Genomic DNA, 24213 nt, shown 5'->3' on the forward strand with positions numbered 1-24213 from the left:
CCTGCTGCTTTTTTTTTTCCTGTTGAAAAGTGAAGTTAAAATGCATATAAATCACTTATGACTGTAAAACATACTGTGCTGTCTTTAGGTGTTTCAAATGCCAACAGGATGATGCTGGAGGTTTATCGACATGTCTCCATTGTCCTGTTTGGGAGCCAGGAGGTTTGTTCCTTCTGCTGCCCCAGGCAAAGGCCGTGCCTGACACCCGCAGGGTTGTGGGAGCTGGAAGCTGCACATTTCTCACCTTCTTACCAATTGAATAGACAAAATCTGTATTAAAAAAAAACAGTTTTAAGAAAGAGCAGCTGTTTGATATTTACTGTAACAAATTTGGGCTAATTCGCTTTTGGATAACTTCACTAAAACTCTTTAATTGCTTTTTAGACAGGCCTTGGTTTTCTTCTAAAATTTTAGTGATACTGTCTGAATACTCCACTTTCATTTTGAACCTGCTGATTGGAAGCCTACATCAACTTTAAGACCTAGTAGCATTTTTTAAGAACTGAAAATGCTTTCCAGTTTATCTAGTCAATTCAGCAAATCATAAGTTTGATCATAAATGGAAAAAAAATACTGGGATTTATATTAGAGAAGGGTGGCTTTTCTTTTCCTGGTCTAGGAACAGAAAGTAGGAGTAGCAATACCTCCTTTCCTTAAAAGTTGAAAATGTGAGAAACGGTTAGTTGAATTTCCTGTTTATATGTAGTACTACCTTTGCTTAATCGGTATGGTGTACAAAATGCAGTTTTGATAAACTAATATATTTACCACATTTAAGATAATTTGATTAATGTTTAAGCAATTCAAAATGTCACTTTTACTTGTTATTAAGTTCTTTTTTCCATCCAGGTGCAACATGATTATATTATTTTTTTACATATAAAATGTATATAAATCTAACTGACCTGTCGTTCATACTTCACGTGTACTTTTAAATTCTATTATGTTAAATTGAATTATACAAATTAGTCGTTTGTTTACATAGATTCCTCTGCTTCAGGAGGTAAAAAGCCCTGAATGATACCAGCGTTACCTAAAAATATGCTCTTTCTTACCTTGTATAATGGTGAGGATAAAATCACACATAGCAAATGCTAATTGAATGAAGCATTCGTAGGTGTGTAGTTGCAAATTTGAGTGTCTGACTGCCTTTTTGTACCCGTAATCTTGGTTTCTTCTATTAAAGGTGCTTTTTACTGTCAGCAGTAATGTCTAATAGGAAAATGAGCTCAGGGAACGTTTGTCTTGGTTAGTTTAGTATAACCTATCAATATGTATATTCTTTTTTCCTTGATGGGATGAAGGGTTGGCGTTGTTTTTATTAAATTCAGTGTTATTACTTTTCTTCTACTCAGCTTTTCCTCTTCAGTTGGCTAAAATCAGAAAGCAATTAAAACTTCCACTAGATCCTTCTAAAGCAGAAGGTAAATTGTCGGTCGACGAGTAGATCACTAATGTACTCTGTCGGAATTCGCTGGTAGACGTGGTCCGGTTTGCTTTGTCCCTGGGTTTTCACTCCAAGGCAGCACAGTTTTTTGCCCCGAAGAACTCGGAGCTGAATAGAGTATCAGTATGTTAGGTATTTTAAATTGAAAAGCTGCTTGGGCACATGAACTTGTTAAGTTGCCAATATGCTAAAAGCAGATTATGTTTACTCACCAAAAAAAATTAAGCATTTGAAATACGATTGGCCTATTCTTGAATTTGACTGTGACAGAAATACATATACTATATGACACTGCCTTCCTCCTTCTCAAATGTAATATTTACACAGTGTGACCATGAAAACATCACAATAAATGCTTGATGAAAGCATAGTTGCATAATGGCACTGTGTTTTACAGTATCAAAGTTTTGTTTACTCCTGAAACACATCTCTTTTCAGTGAACAGGACTGCTTCTGTACCTGCTACAAGGTAGATGTGGAGGGTTCTATGTCTGTGTCCTACTGAGCATGGTGCATCAGCCACAACTGCTGAAATCGCTCCAGAAAGCAAACTGCAAAGGTGCAGACCAAAGGAGTGAGAAAGCCACTTGTGAAATGTCTGAGTCTGAAATTTGGTTCTGGATTTAATTCCCAAATTCACAGATTGGGTGCTGCTGGGCAAATGGCATAGGTTTCAACAACGTGGAGCTAAAACGAGAATCTGTCACATGTAATTTGTACATACCTGCCTGCCTATGCCTGCAGGGTTCAAGACAGCTTGTGAATTTATGCATCTACTAGATGTAGTACCATGCTGTCAGTCAGATCTTCATTTCTCCATTTCACTTAGTAAACTCATGCTATTTCACCTGCAGTGTGGTTACAAAGCTAAGAAACCTGAATCTACCTTTAAAAGCAAGTTCTGTTGTTCCACAAAATGTACTGGTTTTGTTTTTAAACGGAAAGAAACCAGAAGAAACAGAAGAAATTGTTTTTCAGATGCTTAAGACCATGAGTTGAAGGGAGACCCTCATTTGTGTCAAGTTAAGGCACAGACTGCTTCATAAATTCCTTTGTTCCCAGTATCTTCACCAACTTCGTGTCAGTATATTGAGCCAGGAGAGAAAAGGGCATTCAGGCAAATGGAACTGCTCCAGTATCAGCAGTGTAGTCTTTGAATGCTGTTTGGTTTGATTTCCTCTAAAATAATTTTGTAAAGGCTACCATTTTTTTCCCATGACATCTCCGTTTTCCATGTTTCTTTGGGGGTTTTTTTTGGCTGACTTTTGACAAGTATTGTTTTGGCAGGTTGTCTTGAGATTTTTCTTTGAGTTGCAATAAATTAATACCAGTGAAGTTTAATATTAAACATTTGGTATGGTAGTTTTAATTAAGAGGTAGCTTCTAGTGTGGGAATTTTAAGTGTTCCTGAAAACAGATTTGCAGGCAGCTAAAAAAGAAAACAAATATTTATTCGAAAGTAGATTTGCATGTAATACTAGATAGCCTGGAGTATTTGGGGTTTTTTCAGCAAAAGCAGGAAAGCAGGCATTAGACTGGGTTGTTTTGTCCATATAATGCCTGTCAGTGAGTCTTGATCCATTACTGGAATTGCTAGCAGGAATGGTAGTATCTCTGGTTATAGTAAATAACATATTATGGCCAACTATCCTCTTCCCCTTATTTATCTCAGCAGGAGGTTAGAGGACAAGAATAATTCTATCTCCACTTGAACCACACTGAAAACACTTAAATATATGTATTCTGATTGAGAACTGTGCCTAAGCTTTCGTGTCCCTATGAAATTAGTTTTATAACAGATAGTTTATATCAGTCTCAACAGCAATAGATTTTAGTGTTTTCCATGAATTGTGACCTTAATTAAATTTACAGTTTTAACTATAAATTACAAACTAGCAAAGCTCAAGTGCATGTAATTAATTTAGTAGTTCAGTGTAACAGAGAGAACAAGGCAGAGCTGTAGTATAGAAATGACATTATGCTCTTACTGAATAATTGAGCTAAACAATTATCGGTTTCATGTAGCTTCTGGTTTCACCTCTTGGAGCTGAAATGAAATCTAAGTGAACTTCTGTTGAGATATACTCATGCATACGACAGGGCGTTTACATGAAGTGGAATTAATAGCTAGAGAAGTTTGAGTTCTGCAATGATTTGCCTGTTTTTGTCAATGTTTGACAGCTCTGCAGTGTTTGAATTAAGTCATGATGGTGAAGGGGTACTTGGTTTCCGTCGTCTCTGCATGCCTTCCCCATGAGACTTGAATGGACCTGAAACGTTGCATCAGCTTCAAACAGTCTTTTCTCCTTAGGAGAGAGCACCTTGCCCACCTGCTGTTGCAGGTGTCTAAAAGGATTCTCATTTTCTACACTTAGAAGTGAAACTTTTTAAGAAGTTTCTCCAGAGAAAAGTTTGCTGCCCTGCAGTGAGGTAAGGGGTTTGACATTGAGATTAACCCCAAGATTGACTCTAATTCTGGGGTGAAACACAAACAATAAACTTGAAACTGCCGAAACTTGCAGAAACAATAAGATGCTCTTGAAATTACTTGTTAATTTGGGTTATTGGAGATGGAAACTATAATTTTAGGAATTTTGTATGGATTTAAAATAGTAGGCCATTCTTAACAGAAAATAACACACACCTCAGACACACATTATTTACAAACAAGTTAAACAAAACAACACTAGTGTAGCAAAAGGGTAATATTGCTAATTTATCAAGAATGTTTACAAGGTAAAGCATTTTCCTTTTTACTAGTAAACATACTTTTTAAAAGTAACATATTTAATCAGAAAACTATATTTTGTCAGTATACAGATATATCTGGCATTACCCCGGCTCACTGAAAAATATAAGCTGCGACTTGTGGGTTGACTAAATGAACACTGGAAAGATTATACTTAATTTAATAATTGAGCAATATTTGTCATCCGTAATACTAGGTTAGTGCCTAGAGTTCTGTTACAACACCAACTGTGCTGTTTCTTACCATAAACATGAACATCAACAGCAGCCTTTCCACCTTGTATGTATTATATTAAAAAAGAATACTCAGCAAGTGTAAACTACATGCTTTTATAGTGATTCCTTAAATAGTAAATAAGTGTAATAATCACTAATATTTCATGATCTAATTTGTTGGTTATTTTTATTACCCTTTATCCTGGAAGTGTTCCCAAATAGTTAGTGAGTCTTAGGGCATTGTCATTACTAATATTAGACTCTTAAGATGTCATGCTTTGTATGAAAACATAGAATTAATGACTTGCAAACAAATTCGAGGTGCAAAAAATACTCCTCCTGTGTTCTAGTGGCTGTAACTGCCAGGTTATCTCAAATCTGTAGCTTGGAAGTTAGATACAGCTTATGATTTTCATTTCATTTCATTTCATACGCCTTACTGCCACTTCACTTGTTTGTGCTGCATTCGTAATTAATGTGCATCATAAATATGTTACCTGCCAGAAGTGGTAAGTGTTGCTCAAGCTTGCTTTGGATCTATTGAACAAATTTCTTTTTATGCCTTCTCAATTAGTAGCTTATTGAAATAAAATAAAAAAAATAAAATTAAAAAAAGGAATTGCAACACATATTTTTTTTTTTCCAAAGGAGAATGAAGATGAACAGAAGATACTCAGAAACAGTGTCACTAGTGAACTGTGATGTCCTCTGTCCTTACAAAACCTTTCCTCCTGATGGCAAAAATCATTGCAGGCTGAGACGGGTGTTCAAACTGTGGGGATTGTGTGGCAGTGCTGAGCTCACTGGTGGGCCAGCGAGAGCACCCAGGCAGGAGTGGTATAATAGTTGTTGAGTTTACACTGTGAACTGCTCTGGGTCAGCATTGTTCCAGAGGACTCATCCTTAAACCACCTTTTTGTGACAAGCAGGGAGTTTAGTTCTCTGCAACCTTTATTCCTGTCTCAGTTTCAGTTGAAATTGCAGAGGGAGGGAGGACAGCCAGGTAGACAGAGTGAGTAATGTGATTTCCTTTGGAAGTCGGTGCAAACACAAAAGTAGGCTAAAATGTGTTGTAAATTTGAAAGTGAGGGTGGCAGAAGCGGTTGCCAATTTAGAAGTGTGTTCTTCGAAAAGTGTCGGTTTTAAACAAGAAGCTTTAACACAGGGTTTGTAATGGGTGAAATTTCACAATAAAACAAAATTTTGGTTCTCTCGTAGTGGAATTAGGACATAAAGATGAATCTCAGAATAAGGCTTCTTCTCTGAATATGAAAAATGTTTTAATATAATCAAAGTAAATAATTCTGTTTTAGTCAGATAAAGACAATACCTTATTCCTGTCCTTTTCTTATTTTATTCAGTTTTAAATTCTAATTGCTTTTCTGATCCACTTTAGATCCAGTTCAGCAAAGTATGTTGGCGCAACTGTAAGGGTGTGGTAAATGATGGCAGAGGGAACAGGTGATCAAGCGTGAAGAGAACGGGAGCCACTTCTAACCAGCTCTGCTGCTGGGTGTGGATACCCTCCCTTAATTTGATTCTCAGGTACAATAAAAAAGATGTTAATGTCCTGCTTAGTTCCATTGGACATACTGGACTTGGTTCACTGGGTGAATCAAAGGAAGCAATAATCTGTTCCCCAGGCCACTGCGTGAGGTCTTTCTTCTGTTTCCAGCATTCCCACAAGTGGTTGTTTGGCTTGTTTTATCCCTTTAAGTCTAATGTATTATTCTGTGTTTGTATTTTTGACTCTTTTTCTTATGAAAATTAAATAAGGAAAAATGTGATGACAGAAGTGAAATATACAGTGTTTATTTTCTGCTGTTAGAGGCAAAATATCTTAATTTGTGGAATAGATCAGATTACTAATCAGGTAACAGTAAAAAGTAGGTTTTAACCTCTCTCTCTAGAAAATACTGGTAAAAAATCAAATGTCTAAAGCTTATTAGATGGCATTAGCTCATTAGATCTCATCATTGATGAAAAACAATAAAAACTGTAGTCTGAAGTACATAGTGTATACCTTTGCAGCATGTATGTGGGACCATAGTATAACTGATTGCTTGTCTCCCTACAAGATTTCTGATTAAAAAAACCACAAACAAACAAACAAACAAACAAAAACCAAAACAGGCTTGTTTTTTCTGTCTTTTGAAGAGAATTACTCATTGAGGGATCAAGCACTCTAGATGTCTCTTTTAAAGCTGTCTCTTATTAAGGTTACTTACCAAGTTAGGTCACCTCTGTACTTCACACCCGATAGCGAGGAGAGCCGGTTGGGTCACACGCCACTTCCACTGGGACATGTGGTGAATACGGTTAAAATCTAACACGTTCAGCAGGCACCTGGTTATCCCCTCCCGAGTGATCAGAAGGTATTTCTGGGAAAAGTTGAAAGTGTCGTTTCACTTAACACAGGCGTGTTGTTTCCAGGACAAGCTGGGCCTGCCTGGGGCTGGTCTGTGTGGGAGCCAGGCACTGTGGCTCTTCGCTGGTCTTTGGAGTCTAAGTTTCAGGCTGTTGTACAAATAGAAAGTGGTTTTCTTTCCTGGGCCTTAATATACTTCCTTCCTCTGTTCTTATCAGAAAAGGTAACCAGACTTTGTAGTATCAACTTTGCTTTGTTTTGCTTCCTTTATGACTAATTAGCCTCGTTTCTAAATTAGTTCCCGAAGGAAACGAGGTTTGTATGATTGCACTGTCCAGCTGTTGTTCTGTTTGGGGCCCATTGGCAAACTTCCATGAAATTTGGCAGGGTAAGGAGTGCGCTTCTTGCAGAAATGCTGCCTTTCTACCAGTTTGTGGGGGCTGGGAATGGGGTTGAGAGAACCAGTGTGTGGGATGAAGGGAAGCTTGAGTGTGAGCTCCCATGTTCTTCTGCTCGCCCCAGGAGCTGGCTGGTATCTGTGCTCTGCAGATGTTAGCAAGCACTCAGAAAGAGCTTTGAGACAACCTGTTGTTTCATGAAGCGGGAACTGAAGCTCTAGGTGGGAACTAAGGACTGTGAAGGAAGAGACTGGGGATGGGGAGGTGAATGCCAAGAACCCAGATTAATCCTAGAAAGATGGTAGCAGGCCTGGAAGAGGAAGGCCTGTGGCTGTCTCTCCCCTGTGCGGAGAGTGGGACAGATGTAGTCACAGGAATTTTCTCTTTTTGAGTCACTGTAACATCACTGGAACTCTTGTTATTTACGTCTTTACATGTACATTGCTTTTTCCTTTGTAATACTTTTGAGCTGAGGTCTAGAAGGGCTGAGATTTTGGAGGCTGTAAGTTTATCATGCTGTTCTAACTAGCTTTCCTTTTGGGGTTGAGATGTCAGTCTTTAACAACAGAGGCACTTCTGACACTTGATAAATACTGCTTTTAGAAGTGACTGTGAAGATAGCGCAATGATAGTTGGAGTAGAAATGGAAAAATCATTTAGATAGAAATTCTTCTATAACATTTGTTTCTTGGCTTTCTGACTTAAGGTACCTGCTGATAGTCAGAGGTGTCTTTCATATGGAAATTGCTGAGAGTGATAAGGTCCCTCAAACACTGCCTGCGGTGCTGTTAAAGGGAAAAGGGAACACGGATGTATTATATATGTGTTCTTCAGCGACAGGATCCATTGCATTTACTTTTCTTCACTTTAAGATAGGTAATAAAATTCTTGGAGACCACAGTGAGTTTTCTGTAAAATATTTTGGGTACAAGGCTCATTTTTAAATAATCTTTGTTTAAGGAAGCTTGAAGGTCATATTTTTTAAATTATACAACTGTCTTACATTTCATCAACTTCAGCTTCTGTGGCTCCTGTTGTCCTATAATAAAATTGTTAGAACAGTTGTTCAGATTGTATAATCAGTTATGAGGAACATTTAAACGTCACAAATGTGATCACTAGTAATGCCAGTACTCTCCCATTTGCATATGCAAGTGAATTCTTTTGCTATCTTAGTAGTTACTTTTCTATCATCCTAATATATATAATCTCACAGATTGTTTATCTTTGCTTGTCATGAATGTGCAACCTCTGATAATACTTGAGAAGTGTATTTGAGCTCTCCTGGTTCTTGCCATGTATGGCACAATAAACTGCCCAAATTTGGTCAAATATTTTTAGCCACTTAGTCATATGTCTTTTAATGTGCTGCATATGTAAGCTTTTGATTCACTTAGCAACAGTATTTTTATGAGTATGTCTTGCCAGTTTTTCTTATGTATACTTGAAAAACAGGCAAAGATTGTTCTTTGTTGTGTTGTGTCACAATCAGATGGTCGGGCTTTTTTTTTTTTTAATAGTGCTAATCAATTTTACGATATCCTTTTTTCACAGATTATGAATTCTATAAAATTTTAAGATATACCAGTATGCAACACATTGAAATGTAATGTTAAAAGACCTCTGTTTAAAAATGCTTAGGCAGTTTCAAAGTTTTCTGATGTAGATTTATTTTCTTAGAATAAATTGATGAATATTATGCTATACGTAGGATATCAATTGTCAGGTAAATTGTATATCCAGAAAAAACGGATAGATGGCACATGTGAAATATGGCTAGGTTAATGTTTCTGTTAAGTGTAAACGTGTTTCTTGAATTTGTTTCCCTCCTCATCTGAGGCATGATGTCTTGCATTTAGTTCCTTCTCATGTAAATGACAAAATGCCTTGCAAAGAGAGGCAATTATTGTGTTTCAGAGCTTTTTGCTAGCATATAAGCATAGTACACTGAGGTGGAAGAAATTGAAGACAGTATCTATGAGGAGTTTGTACTCTATTTTTGGAGTCCGTTCATCAATTATTTTATTAAAAGAATTGCTGATTTTAGGGATGGGTATGGCTAAAAAGATAATTCAGAAATCCTTTAGGAGGCAGTTTTCAAGACTACCTGAAAAGCCAGGCAGGTTTATGAATGTTTTCACTCGATAATGTGGTTTTGTTTTAAATATAAAAACAAATAATGCAAGCAGTGTACTGCAGGCCAGTTGCAGTCTAGCTGCAAGTTTATGGATGACCAAGTCCAGATGAGAGTCATTGTTAAAACAATTCTGTGTTAAATTCTAAACAAAGCTTTAAGTTTGTACCTAACTAAAGCAGATGGGGTCAAAGAGGGATAATTTCTTGCTGGTTTTGTTTGGCTGGTTAAACGGGGCAGCAACACATCTCCCTCGTGGTGCAACTCTTGCCTCAGCACTGCAGAACGGAGGAGAGCTTCGGGGTTCATCTTGGAAGGCACAATAAGGACATCTGAGGGTTTTTTTGCCGTAATAAAGTATATAATGTTCAGTCTTTATTGCTGTAGAATATTCTGAAAAATAATATTTATACCTTAATTGCATTTAATTAGAGGCATAATTCTTCAGAAGGATTTAGGAGCCCAGCAGTAAAAGTTCTCATTTCAGCCTTCTGGCTATGTAGTATTGTTGATTTATTAAGCTAAAAAATTAATACCAGTCTTGTGGGGTCTAGCTGTTTTGAGTCCTTGCTGTCCTGAAATGCAGAGGGACTTTTCTCTCTGTTGCTCTGCCCTTTTAAGGGCAGCAGTATGGAAGTTGGCAAGAAACCTTCCTGAGAGCACCCTGTGAGAAAAATACTCAAACGCAGAGAAGAAAGGCAAAATAGGAGCCAGTCGAGATGGAGATCTGGAGAGCAGCAGTAGTCCTGCGTCTGGGCAACACTGTTTGCTTGGTAATTAAGAGATGTGCACACATGATAATATCTTTGCGATGTGCCAAATTGATACTCAAGTAAGTTTATGAACAGCAGTGATTAATGGACTGTTAAAAGATGTATGGTGGTATAGAATATGCTGCAGTAGAAAACAGCAGGGGGGTGCTGAAATACATCCCCTTCCATACTGTTTAGTCTCTGCATTGTAATTAAAACCAGGTTATGCTGTTGTTTTCCAAACTGCTTCCCATCTCTTGGTCACAACAATTCTACTTGACAGCGTAGCCGTTTATTCAATTCTAATATCCACTCAAGTGACTAAGCTGGGCCTGGGGTGGAGCAAGGGCCTGGGGGCTTGATAAAGGGAACCACTTTGTACTGGACAACAAGGTTGCGGTGGGGGTAATAAATGGCTTCTCAGAAAACCTGAAGAAATTCACCTCACGGAATCACATTTGTTGGTTTTGTTACACTCTGTTTGAATTTGTTTATTTAAGGATTTGGTTTCAAATCTGTTAAACCTGCTGCTTTTCTCTCAAATTCTTCCTGTATTGCTGTCAAATCCTAACAAATAAAACCTCCTCCCTCATAATATCTGAAAATACTTAACTTGTTTTCCTGAAGATATTGTGTAAAGATGCACAGTGTTGTAGAACAGCTGTAATATGAACTTATTTCTTAAATCTTTCTTTCTTTATAGGCTTGTATAGATGATAACGTAGATATGGTGAAATTTCTGGTGGAAAATGGAGCAAATATTAATCAACCAGATAATGAAGGCTGGATACCTCTACATGCAGCTGCTTCCTGTGGATATCTTGATATAGCAGAGTAAGGCTTTTTCCTCTATTTTTGAAATACATGTATTTTGCTAATACATTGTTAGAGGCGCACTAGAAGCAGATGGCATTCGTAAATTGTCTTTTTAGTTGCTTCTGGGATATATTGTGTGTTGATTGTGAAGTGTGCTGTGTGTCTGTGCACTGCATTTCCTCTTTCTAGCTTTCTTACATTGTATCTTGGGTAGCTGTAAGATGTAAACATTTAAGACTGTTCATGTGTGTAAGATGATTATTTTTAAATTATTTTCTTCTGTCGAAAGGTCGTTATGGGAGAGGCATGGGGAGAAAGTTCAAATTTACACTTTATTAGTAGTCTGAAACCTTGCCCCAGGTTAAGTTTATGTGTAGGAGATTAATTTTTCAATTGTATTTGCAGTCTTGAAACTTGTTTTTCAGGTGTGGTATAAAGTGGTGACTTTTGCTAATTATTTTGGCTGTGGAGCAAAATCTTACAGTTCAAGTTATATGCCTGTTATGGTATTAGTTAAAGCTTAGTCAGTACTAAATTCCAGGAGTGGTTTTGTTGTTATTCTTGAAGCCTGTTGAGGGCCACTGAAGATATGCTAAAATCAAGATTTTCAAGACGTTTTCTGTTTTAACCTGAAGTAATGATTGATTTGAAAAAATGTGTGGCATATGTTCAGCACTCCATTCTTGCAGTGAAGAAGGTTATATTGTCTTTCTAAAGATCATTTGGGTAAACACAGACTCCATTAATTCTGCTAAACTCAGTGTGGTGCCTGATCCAGTGGAAGACTTGGATAAAATATAAGTAGTATTTTATCACATAATTATGTTACTGTACTAATTACAGTGGAGAAAGACGGAAATTGTAAGTTTAGGGGATCACTTAATGATGTTCTGTGAGCTTGAGACGTTTGCTTGAATCCTAAGGGAAAGGAAAAATTCTGGAGACTTTTGTATATTGTTTTCACTGGGAAAATTCTTTTTTTTGGGGGTGTTCATACAGTAAAGTGCTTTATATATCATTTTAACTGGGACACTGACCACTAACTTCTGTAATCTGCCTTTCTACACTATGCAGATGTTTGATGCTGTAATCTCCCTTGCGTGCATGCTGGAAGTGTGTACTTGTTGGCTATACTGTGACAAGAATTTCTCTACAAACTGAGATAACGTAAGCCTTTCTTCAGTTTAGTGGAGGTAACACACCTGCCTTTTTCCGCAGTAGGAAAAAGCTGAATAAATGTTCTTCATTTGGCCTTGCAGCGTAGCATGGCAGATGTTCAGGGAAGAAGGAGAAATGTCCCTTGTCCACAATACAGTTTTTCACTATTGACTTGAGTATCTGAAATCTCTAATGTCACTGAAGTCTGTAATCTCTCAGGCTGGGACAGGACTTGTCTGCATATTTTCTCTAAAGAAATGAGATGATTGGAGGATAATTGTGTCGGATGTGGGACATCCAATTTGTTGGAAGAGTGGTGTTTTTAAGGTGCAAGGAGTTTTGAAGATAAAGCGTGGAAACAAATTTCCACGTGCAGCTGAGGGGGGTAACCTGACTGAATGGAGCAATATTTATATCTGATGAGGCCCATAGAGTTTAGATTTTCTTCACACTGCTTCTCCAGGAACTCAGCTTCAAGTAATTTAGAAAACTGACAGCAACATTTGTACGTGAGACAAAACTGGAGGGAGACGAAAGGATGATACAATAAATTGCAAGAGGTTAGAAATTTGATTTTTATTTGGCCCATAGTACGTGATGGGTCCGGCATCTGCTTGAGTGAGGATGCATCTTTCTTAAGAAGCATGAGAATGTGTGTGTGTCTGTGGGTGAATCTGATATGTTTTATTTCTAGCACGACATTTTCTGGTTCAAAGAAGGGAGCTTTTAATTTGGGTAAATTATGGAGCTTATATATATAGTTCTGAAAAGACTACAGCCGATAGCTTGTCATCTTTCTGTCATATATGATATGGACTAGCATTTTTGTACCGAACGTCATCTGTTCGTTTCCTATTTTCTTGCAAGGTGCGAGAGAGAAGAGAGTTAGGGAATGGGTTCTGGTGTTTCCTAACTTTGGTAATGAATGGCTGGGGAGAGTCTGACTTACGCTTCCCTTTCTCCTCCTCGCAGAGAACTAACTGCCTGTTACACGGCTTTGTAGAGCTTCCCAAATTGGAGCCTCAGCACTCTATTCCTGCTTCCTCTGCTGCCATCCTAAGTCTTCTTAGGGCTTCCTTCAGATTTAAATAGCCAGAATCTGTTTCTCTTGAAATGGCACAGTCTGTAAAATCCTCCAAATATGCAAAAGTAGTTAATATATTGATTTTGTTTACAATGCTTATATCATTACAATTCATAAGAAAAATGTGGCATGATAGCATACTTTCATTATTTCAGGTTTTCTTGTCTCAAAATCTAAAATTATGACAGAGCTCGGAGATGGACGTGTTTTCAGTTATGAATGCATTTCTTTGTTTAGAGTGTAATTTAGGGACTATGTGTGTCACCCGTGTGTTGACTATGGTCACCTTTCAACGCTACCATTCTTCATGTTTGTGTGTACATCACTTTCTCGGCTTAAAAGAGGGGGAAAGAAAGCAGAAGTTCTGTTAATGTTGCATGATAACTCTTGCATGATTCATAACTAGGGTTAGTGTATGAAATATAACTGAGATGGGCTGTGTTGGAGTTCATAGATCTGTTAATAGGATGTGAAACCTTCGTTCTGCTTCCAAAATGAAAAAAAAAACCCTCTATAGTACAATCTTTATCATAATTTTCCTTCTCCTGATGCTCATTTGACTTCCATAGAATTGTATTTGGGGTGGTTAATGTACTTCCTTATAGACTGAGAAAGTTTTCTGTTCAGATTGCTTTTATAATGGAATCAGTACACAAGCAGTCTCACAGTTCAGCTGTTCTTTCTATGTGTTCCATCCATTTGCTACTAACACCCATTTCCTATTATGTACAGTAAATGGGAATGGCTGGGAGTCACTCCGGGTTAATATGGAATGATGCCTATGTTGTGAATGCAGGATCCTTGCCATGTCGCTGTGCTTTCACTGAACACCGCATTCTCTCTCTCGCTCACTCTATAATGTACATGTTCTTCTTAAGTAGCACCTGCGATGCCTCAGATGTTCCTGAGTGCACCCAAGTGCTGGAGATCGGGAGGAACAGGATGATATGTATGTGGTAGGAGCTTCTCCAAAAAAACTCTTGTTATCTCCAGAAGCCAACACTTCAGCCATGTTTTGTTACTGATCCATGTTAACTGGCCAAGTGAATTTGTGGCACGGCCCCCGCTCATTGGGGTTTTTATTTTGCTTTCACTAGCCATGCTGTCTGGCCAGTAGGCCTCTCACTGCAGCTGTATTCCTTGTCCCTGTCACCTTGTGCTATGTTAACCAGTCCTATGGCATCCTCTCCCAGCAGTAGCTCCTGTCCCTTTTCAGTTTTCTTTGGAATAGCCGCCTTCTTGTGAATGTTAATCCCATCTCCTGTAAAAAATGCATCCTCCAGTTTAAGAAATGTTAGTGTTGTAGAAGCCCACTTCAGGCTAAATACAGCAAAGAAACATAGCTTAGTGGGAATTAGAGTGTCAGATGGTTGCAGATGGAGAGTTGTGCTGTAGAGCAAAAACTCTGCCGTGGAGGGCAACTGATCTTGTTGTTTCTGAGATCTGTAAATGCTGGGAGAGCTTCAGCTTACTCGAAATTCTTTGAATAGTTTAATTTTAGAATTGCCTCCTTAAGTTAGTGTTCATCTAGTTTATGATCATGTGAATTAGCTTACAAGTAATTGTAATATGAACGTGATTTAAATTAAAAATCTTGAAAATTGCCAAAACAGGTAGATTTTGTATAGCATGTTCTCTTTTTCTCTTGTTCTCCTTTTTTTTTTCTTATACAGAAAGTGTTACACAAAGGAGCCTTTGTTTCTCCAATACATTAGTATGAATTAAAAAGTCAGCATCAAATACTTTGAAAAATTGTAGTTATGTGGAAACAAGCTTTAATGCAGGAGGACTTCGACAGAAATTTTGTGTGCATTCTTTAAGTTGGTATTTAATGGGTAGGACCCTTAAATTTACCTTTATAAAACTCTTACAAAACTATTTGGGTGTATGTAATGCATTTTCTTATTCGATAGATTTATTTGATAGATCTACAGTTTAAAATCTTGTGTATTATTTCAATATCAGGGAATAAACAAATTCCTTTTTAGAATGCAAAAAATGTAATAGAGGAGGAAAAATAGTGCAAAGTGGCATTTAAGAAACAGGATTTTAAAATGCTTACCTTTTTATTTCTCTCTGCTTTGTATTGTACCAGATTAATGTAAAATAAATCTGAAATGGTAGAAATTTATTTTCTATTCAAGAATTAAAGTTTGTAAGTAATGTATTTTCTTGTGGACTTTGTACCATGCCTAGTTGTGAGTGTGTAGTTGATGTATTTTGAAACTTGTTTGCAATATTTAGATGCTTCAATACAGTTTTACTACTTGAACACAAATGCTTTTTCATTTTCCCTGGAATGAAAGACGGTGCATCTTCCAGCGAGTGCAAGAAGAATATTTTTCAAAAATAACATAGAAGTCAGTGACAGTTACACTTACGTACAAAAAAATAAAAAAAAGGAGAGGGAGGGAGGTGTCTCCTGAGGGGGAGAAGAGAGGTTTTATACCTTCATGGGGTGGGTACTACATCTGAGTAACAGTTTGGCAAATGTTGCTGTAGGTACTAAAATTTCTCATGGGTTCAAGGGATGAAAAATCCGGTGAGGGTGGAAAAAATACAAATGCAGAATATATACATACAAATAGGATCTGGTTCAGAAAATCCAGGAAAATAACTGGAGAATGGAAAGCTATTACAGGAAAAGTAGCATGTATTTGCCCTCTTTTTATTCTCTTTGAAGATGTGCCACTTTTGGAGGCAGGCTAGGTGTTAAATGGATGTTGAGTCTATTTCAATATGGTTGCTTTTCTGTTTGGGAGGCATGTTTGATACACATAATTACACATACAGACCCTAAGACTTAGCACATTTCTAAATACATCTTCCTTATTTTACAGATTTTAAAGGCTAAAGCATATGATTGCAATTAGAAGGAGAATAACTTCAGAAGTTCAGAGCCTCCTCACTCAGTTCATTTGGGAAGAGAACGGCACCTTGACCAGCTCCACTGCTCTAAAACTCAGCTCACCCTTTTTCTTTCCTGCCCAAAGTTTCCTATGTTGTATCCCCTCCCTCCCTTAATATTTAAAAGACTTTATGGGCTCGTGTGTCCCCACTGCCTTGCTGCTGACGCCCATCTGCTTTTCCAGACGCCAGACACGTGAAAGTGAACCCAGCCAAACTAGTTTGCTGAAACCTCAGCAAGCCACTGTCCCAGGATCTCTCTATTTTAGTAACAGTCCATTAAGACTAAATGAGTGATCATTGTCTGGTGTACCGAGTGAGAGGTCTGCAAACCTGTAGTTAAATACATAGATGTTCAGTGATAAGTGGTTTACTTACAGCTCTAATTGCCTTGTGGGGCTTGCTGTGGGTGCTGGGTGGCAGCGAGTCCTGCCCTTGGTAGAAAAAGGGATCAGTGCTCATCTGGCAACAGCTGGTAAAAGAAGTTCAGCGCAGTTTCACAATATGCTTAATGGGATCTAACTTGAGACTGCTGCAGAAACAGGCAGTCATTCCCGTGACTGCTTGGTTTTCTCTCCTCTACAGGCTCTTACCCTCTCTCTTGAATTATCTAATGATCACACAACGATATGGGAACTGTTAGTGTAAGACGAGCCTTGGCGGGGTTAGAGGGTTTATTCTCTCTTGGATCAGTGAGCAGCGGTTGGCATAGATATGAGGGTATAAAAAAGAAGTCTGGGCTGCTTTTCAGACATAGCTTGTGCCTCTGGTCAGAAGGCTGGCTGTGGAGAGCTGCCTGGGCTGAGGTGGAGTCCTCTCCTTCATCTCCCACCTCATGAGCCTGAACCAGCTGGTTCTTCCACAACATCTGAGGGTGGTGGCGCCACAAAATATGTTTTGAAGCAGTTGTTTCTAATCCATTTCTCTCTACGTTTTAATAAGCTGATGGTCTGGAGCCATTACTTACCGGAGTGTTTTTAATCTAAACTCTTTTAACCGTAAGCCATTGTAATCCTAGAGGAGCAAGATGTTATTTAGGCAAAGCAGACTGATAAAAATGTCAGGGATAGCTCCTGTCTCCTTCAGCTTTGTTCCCAGTTGCGGTGTTAACTGAGTGTGACATGATGTTATTAGTGATACATTCCACAACGGACCTTTGGAGGATAATCAGAAGTTTGGATTTTTGAATGACAAGGTGAAGTTGGTGGTCTGATGTAAACTACGTGCAAATTGATTATGCAAACTGTTAGTGGGTTTGGTCTGATAGAGGTGCTGCAAGGTGAGAGAGCGTTTTTGTCAGGATTCAAGATGTCACTTTAAATGACACAAGGAAATGTTAACTGGAGGAGTAGAATTAAAAGGAAAAAGGACCAAAGATGAAACTTGGTACAACCCACTCAGGAAATAAGAAGACGACTTCACAAGGATATATTATAAAACAAGCCGTGTGACAAAATAAAAGCAGGGAAAAAAAATTATTCCCAGCCAAAGAACAGCTCTTCTAGAAGAATGACTGACGTCTTACAAGTTGACACTGGTAAAGATGAAAGCTGTGAAAAGCTCACTGCGGGCTTTGGAAAATTGCTTCAGTTAATTCACCTCTGTTTCCTGCTGTGTTTCTTTCTGGAAGAACAGATTGGGAAAAAAGTTAATGGGAGAGAAAATATGCTAGTATGGTAGTCTCTTCCCACCCTCGTCCCCAAATCAAAGTGCGATGTTTGTTCTTTAACAGCAACACAGAAGTTTCTCCTCCAGAGTTCTGTTGGATACCTGGACAGATAAAGCTGAATTCCATTAGAGAAAGGAATGGAGAAACTTGGAGAAGATCAGTGTGCTCGTATCAGTTGGCATTTTCTTTTGTGAAGACGTGCTGCTGTTTTCAGCATGTTTTGTTGCATGTATGTATGTCCTAAAAATAATGAAACATTAATTAAGTTGTTTAGGTTGATGGTGAAATTCCCTTTTTAAATTAATGTCATTATGTGGTAGAGTTTAATCTTTTCTGCTGTGTAGCTGTGATCTGCTCTTTGGATAAAAACCAGCTGGCAGAAATACACAGTAAGATATGGTTGATGGGTTAGAGGGAATTATAGGACCTAACTGGTTTGATGCCTGTTTGTTCAACTGAGGAGGGAGTCCAGGAGAGCCGCTCACTCCAGGATGCACAGTGAGTGTGTGCTCTGTAGCTGCCTTCTTCCCATTGGATTATTGTCTGCAGCTCCACTTATGACCCTAAATATTTGATAGTAAATATATTGTGTTTCTGTTCTTCTGAAGGTAAAACTACTAGACCTTCAAGTTCAGAGAGATCTTCTTCAGGGACATAATTTAGTGGAAAGTGTCTTTTTTTTTTTTTTTTTAATATGCTTTAGCAGTTCATTGGATCTGGACACATTCTTGTGTAACCTCATCTAGGTGTTCCTGCTCCGGCAGGGGGATTGGACTAGATGATCTTTTGAGGTCCCTTCCAATCCCTAACGTTCTGTGATTCTGTGAAAAGTGTAAAGCTCAGAGCACTCTCATTTTTGGCTGAAAAAGAATTTAAAAGTGCAGCTCATATCTGAAGAAAACACATCCTGCTTTGAGAAGCAATGTGCATAGGAAAGATCATAATTGTTTATCACAGAACATTGATTTTATTGGTATCCTGAGAACAATTTACTTAAGAATTCTGAAGTTAAATGTGAGCATCTGAGTGATACATATGGAGAAGACGACATACAGAAGAGTGATACATATGGAGAAGAAGACATACAAAGAATGATACATATGGAAGCCCTGGAGCTTGGGCAGACTCCTGAGAAATGTAACATGTCAGGATGATGGCTCAGAACTGCCTGTTGCCACCGATTGACTTCCGTTCTCTGGGTATGACAGGAACATGTGAGAGCAGCTGTAGATACATGAGCCACCACATTTTGAATTGAGCAAGTGCTTGCTAAGTATGGCATCCTGGCACTTGTGAAGGCCTCAACAACTAGTTCAAAATTGCTGTTTTAGAGAGAGGAAGTGATGGCTTCTTCTTAGAGAATGACATCTAAGGAATTATTAGTGCCATTAAATAGTGAATATAGTATTTATTCAGTTATCTGATGGAAAAAAAATAATTTTATTCACAATAAAGCTGGTTTTGAGTATTGTTTTTAGGAGAAAACATGAGTTTGGTGTAGGTTGTCACGTCTGTGCATCTCAGTTTTTATTTTCTTGGAGCTTTTTTCTCTATTGTGAGTTTGACCCTATTCTGCCACATATAGTAAATTTTCTAATGACACTAAAGCAACTTATGACCTACTTATCGTTTCTTACAGCCGACTCTTTTGTTGGATATCCTAAACTACGTCACTTCAGAGCAAGTGATCCTAATCTGTATTTTTCTGGTCTTATCCATGACTGGGGCAGTATAAAAGCTGCTTGAATTCTTCTGAAGTCTGTGTAAATAGTGTGGTATCTCTAGTGATGTAAGGCTGCTGTGCATTGATGAGAGTGAGTTATTTGGATGAAATTCAGATACTAAGACACAAAAATGTGATTTTTTTTTTATTAACAGCAACTATGACAGAAAAAAATATTAAAAAGGAATTACTTGAAACCTCTTGATTACAGATGAAGTACTGCTTATCAAATTTGAATAAAAAATAAAGAGTTTCTTTTGGAAGAAATGTATTTTCAAGGAAGTTCAAAGAGGACTGGACAGATAAACAACTGCTATGAATTGCAGATTGCTGGTACCTACTGAGGGGTCAGGCAGAGTTCAGTACTACTGCATGATGCAAAAACCTGCACTGTGATAGCAGTGTTGCTTCATAGAGAGATTCGGTCACTCTGTTATTGCATAATATAATTACAAACAAGTTCTGTGATGCAGTGATTATATCTATGCTAATATCTGTTTAAGCACAGTAAAAGAATTGATCCTCATTTAATTTTTTCTGATGTAAGTGCCAACACATGGCTGTTGGAGGAAAATAAAGTTGTTAAGTTAGGTCCAGCCTCAAAACTTCCACTGAAATAGAAAGCAGCAGTTAAAAAATCAAAATTGTGGTACTACTGTAGTCAACTCTAGCAGTGCTGCTTTTGGCACAAGGCAGGAGGGATGGAGAGCTGGTGCTGTGACCAGCTCTTGTTGGTGAGGAGTCAGCTAAGGAAGGTGGGCAGCAGCATGGTTTTCCTTCTTCCTCCTCCTTTTCTGCCTCCGTGCTGTTGTTACGTCTTCTTTTTAACTCAATCCCAAGTATTCACCTAGGTGACACTTCCGCAAATCACCACAAATGCTTGTAGAATTGCTATAGGAAAGCATCCTGAGCACAGAGAGCATCGTGAGCTGAGGTTGCTTTATGTACCCTGTGTACCTCTGCAGCTGCAACAAGATATTTTTCAAACTCAACCTTCACTTTTGCATTGTAGGGTACAAGAAGGATGATCAGATTTAGATAAAAGCAGTCTCTAGGGAGAAAAAAAAATCAAAAAAAGGCTTATCTGTGGTTGAATAATAACATGTATTTTCATTTTTGGACTTCATAATGTTTTAAAATTTCTGATACTTTTGGAGAATGTCGGACTTCAAAATATGTTGGTCTGATACCTTAAAACCTGATGAATTCTTTGGAGATTTTTTTTTTTTTTTACTTCTGTTTTGTTCAGGAAATTGTGTGAATTTTGACAGTATTTGCTATAAAACTTCATATGCCTGACCTCGAAAATCAGCATATATTTGCTAGCTAGCATAAAAGTATTTGTTTCTTAATTTTTCAAAGACTTCAAAGTAAAAGAGAGAAACGCTTGTTCACGAAGTGCATAGTAGAATTAACATTTGATATGCACTTTAAAAATGTTTTGTTTCTCTTTCCTTCTTTCCTTCTTTCCTCCTTTGCTTCTTTCTGTCTTTCCTGCTCAAATTTTTGCTTTGTATTCATCCTGGCATTACCTGACTCCAGATCTGGGTGGGTTTTTTTCTTCCCTCCCCCCCCCCTTTTTTTTTTCTTTTTGTAAAAAGGTTATAGCATATGTTTTCCTATATAGCGTTCTTCATGTTACCCACTTTTCTCAGTCACTGTTTACTTACACCTAAACATTACTCTGCCACCTCTAATATGTCTTTCCTCTATATGGATATGGTAAAAGAAAAAGGTTTAGTTGCTTTTCGTATCCTCCAAGTAGGAATTTTTCCTGTTCCATCTTTACACCATTAATGTTTAGGTGGCTGCCTACATACAAATATTTCTGGAGCTTATTGCTGGCTTGTTTCAGAGGTTTCTTGGTACACAGGAGGGCTAAGAGCAACCAGATACTGTTATCTAGGCTGTGTCTTCTATGCTCCAGCAAACCAGGAAGGAAAACAGCTGTGATTCTAGTTACTGGGTTTCCTTGGGCGTGCAAGTTGCAGTGCAGGCCAGGGACAGCCAACTATACGCAGAGCTCAGTGGTGCGATGATACACTGTGAAGTGTTGGCTTTGTGAACATAAATATGTTTTTCATATAGGTACAGTATTTAGAATTGATAGAAAGTGCTGTTTGCATAGAGGGAAAAAAATTGTCTCATCGCTGTGGCATGCTACTTTGATAGTTAGGAGTATTTGACAATTTTGACGCAAAGATGTCTGTCTGTCCAAGATGCCCTTCTTAACAGGTTCACGAGGGAGAATCAGAAGCTGGATTTGCTACTATCTGGAGGAGCTCTTGCATATTGGAGGAAATAAAAAAGTATTTTCAAACTGGTCCCTAATTTAGAAAAACACGCATGCTGGAGTCGGGATTAGACTGGTGAAAATTAAAAAGAAATGTCACTTCTCATCTGCTTAAAATCATTTGACCATTTGTTTATCAACTCTTTTCTTAGCCTTTTTTTTTTTCAATGTCTCTAGCTATCTGAAGGTCTCAGCTCTTGCGTTCTGCAAGAGGAAATCATAAATTCACTTCAGATTTCTTGTTGATATCAGCAGTCTTAAAATTATCACTGATGTATTTCAGGGGAAATAATTATCTAGTTTTACCAAATAATCCTAATGGACCATATTTGACTTGGTGTTTTGTGTGGCTGCTGGCTGATCATATTGCTCATAGGGAGAACATTCCTATTTTGAAAGTGCTGTAGCATTTTTTTTCCAAGAAAGAAAGATGTGAGTGAGAATCTTCTGGAATTTGCAGAGAAACATAACCTTAAAAGTGCCTGAGTTTTATCATGATTGGATTTTAATTTAAATGCCATCACAGAAGCCTGCCTTCTTATGTCAGTCTGTATTAAATTCTAGATGTTTAGAGGCAGAAGGTTGAGGCACAGCAGTGACTGATCGCGTGGGATGGTGTTTTGCAGAGTGCCTGAATAAGACATCCCTATGAGTTTGACTTAATTGTTTTTCAAGTCATTTGGTTTCTTCTACATCAGTCTCAAAATGATGCGGGAGAAAGTATTCTTGGCCCAATTAAAATCGCACAGTTTGGGCTCCAGTGTTAAATGTGGGGCCTTCATTTTCCTCTGTAAATCATAGCTGCAGGAGAAGAGATGACTGCAGGAGTATCTCAGCTGCAACGAAAGGGGACAAGTGAAATTATCAGTATGTTGACACTAAAGATGGCAAGGAGATCCTGAGTTGTGTGAAGCAGGGTGTCCCTGCCCAGGCAAGCAGGACTCCTCTGTGCCTTGTGACACCTGCTGGCCACCTGCCCCCTGGGGCAAACATTTTAACCCTCTCCACCAAATGCTTACAAGGGTTACAATACATATTTCAAAAAATCACAGAATCATTGAATCATTTTGGTTGAAAAAGACCTTTAAGATCATCAAGTGCAACCATTAACCTGTCACTGCCAAGTCCACCACTAAACCCTAAGCACCACATCTACACGTCTTTTAAACACCTCCAGAGATGGTGACTCCGCCACTTCCCTGGTCAGCCTGTTCCAATGACTAACAATGCTTTCCGTGAAGAAATTTTTCCTAATATCCAACCTGAACCTTCCCTGGCACAACTTGAGGCCATTTCCTCTTGTCCTATCACTTGCTACTTGGGAGAAGAGACCAACCCCCTCCATGCTACAACCTCCTTTCAGGTAGCTGTAGACAGCGATAAGGTCTCCCCTCAGCCTCCTTTTCTCCAGGCTAAACAGCCCCAGTTCCCTCAGCTGCTCCTCATCAGACTTGTGCTCCAGGCCCCTCACCACCTTCACTGCCCTTCTCTGAACTCTCTCCAGCACCTCAATGTGTTTCTTATGATGAGGGGCCCAAAACTGAACACGGGATTCGACGTGCAGCCTCACCAGTGCTGAGTATGTTCTGTGACTTTTTGTCATTACATTTAAATGGGTTTCAAATAATGTGTTTAAAAGTGAGGGTGACAGTGTGAGTGTCCATGAGAGAGGATTTGAGGGCTGGCTGGGTACTGGCTGTTCACCCGTATTAAACTGACTCTACATTTTCCTTGAAACTTGCCTGCTGACACAGGGCATATGCATACTATGTGCCACATCAGAATTTAGCACGTTATTCTAATGCTATTGTATTTGCTTCAAGATTGTATTATTTGTATATTATTATATTATTTAAGATTTAACAGAAAAAGGCTAAGCCTTTTCTTCACCATCTTTATCATTGAGAAATACACCTTAAAAATTCAAGCATCACATACAAGCTGCAAGTTTATCTCTTGATATGTTGTGTACGCCTTTAAATAGTATTTTTGTTTCCGTTAAAAAAACAAACAAACCCAAACTGAATTTGTTTTTCATTCATTGTTTCTTCAAATGACGGCTTGCACAGTTACATGAACACACTGACACTTTTCCTGTCTTCAGCTCCTGTTATCATTTAGCTAAGACACTCATGGAATTAATTTAAATTCTGCCATCTATGGATTTTTGAAAAAACAGCTGGGTTTAGCTGAAATTGCTTATTAGTTAAGAGAACAGTTGTGCTGTTGGTTGATGCCCCCACTAGCAATTAAGCCATGTTTCCCTGGAAGGCCACACTAAACGCATTTATTTTAAATGTATATACAAGACCTTGAACCTCCGTTCGGTGAGATATTTTTTCAGAGGGTCCCTCTCCTCATGTTTTAGGAGTTGGAGGCTGCCATCCAGCCTTCTGACTAGTCTGAAGAGGCCTCTTGTTTTCACCAGTGAAACTCTAACGACCTCAGTAAGCAATTTTTAATTAACTCAATCAATTCAGCGGCCACTTCTCTGCCCCGT

General features: G+C 38.3%; 1 protein-coding gene across 9 annotated transcripts in view; it reads left to right on the plus strand.

Annotated features, from left to right (window-relative positions):
* PPP1R12A (protein phosphatase 1 regulatory subunit 12A) overlaps positions 1-24213 on the plus strand; it is a 118686-nt gene that overhangs the window by 33312 nt on the left and 61161 nt on the right. For all 9 annotated transcript variants that reach the window (XM_065631511.1, XM_065631518.1, XM_065631544.1 and 6 more), the window contains exon 2: positions 10767-10897. In XM_065631511.1, coding sequence (XP_065487583.1) covers positions 10767-10897 — 131 coding nt within the window. The remainder of the gene's footprint in view (positions 1-10766; positions 10898-24213) is intronic.

Source organism: Caloenas nicobarica, chromosome 1 (assembly GCF_036013445.1).
Source record: "Caloenas nicobarica isolate bCalNic1 chromosome 1, bCalNic1.hap1, whole genome shotgun sequence".
Taxonomy (NCBI): Eukaryota; Metazoa; Chordata; class Aves; order Columbiformes; family Columbidae; genus Caloenas; species Caloenas nicobarica.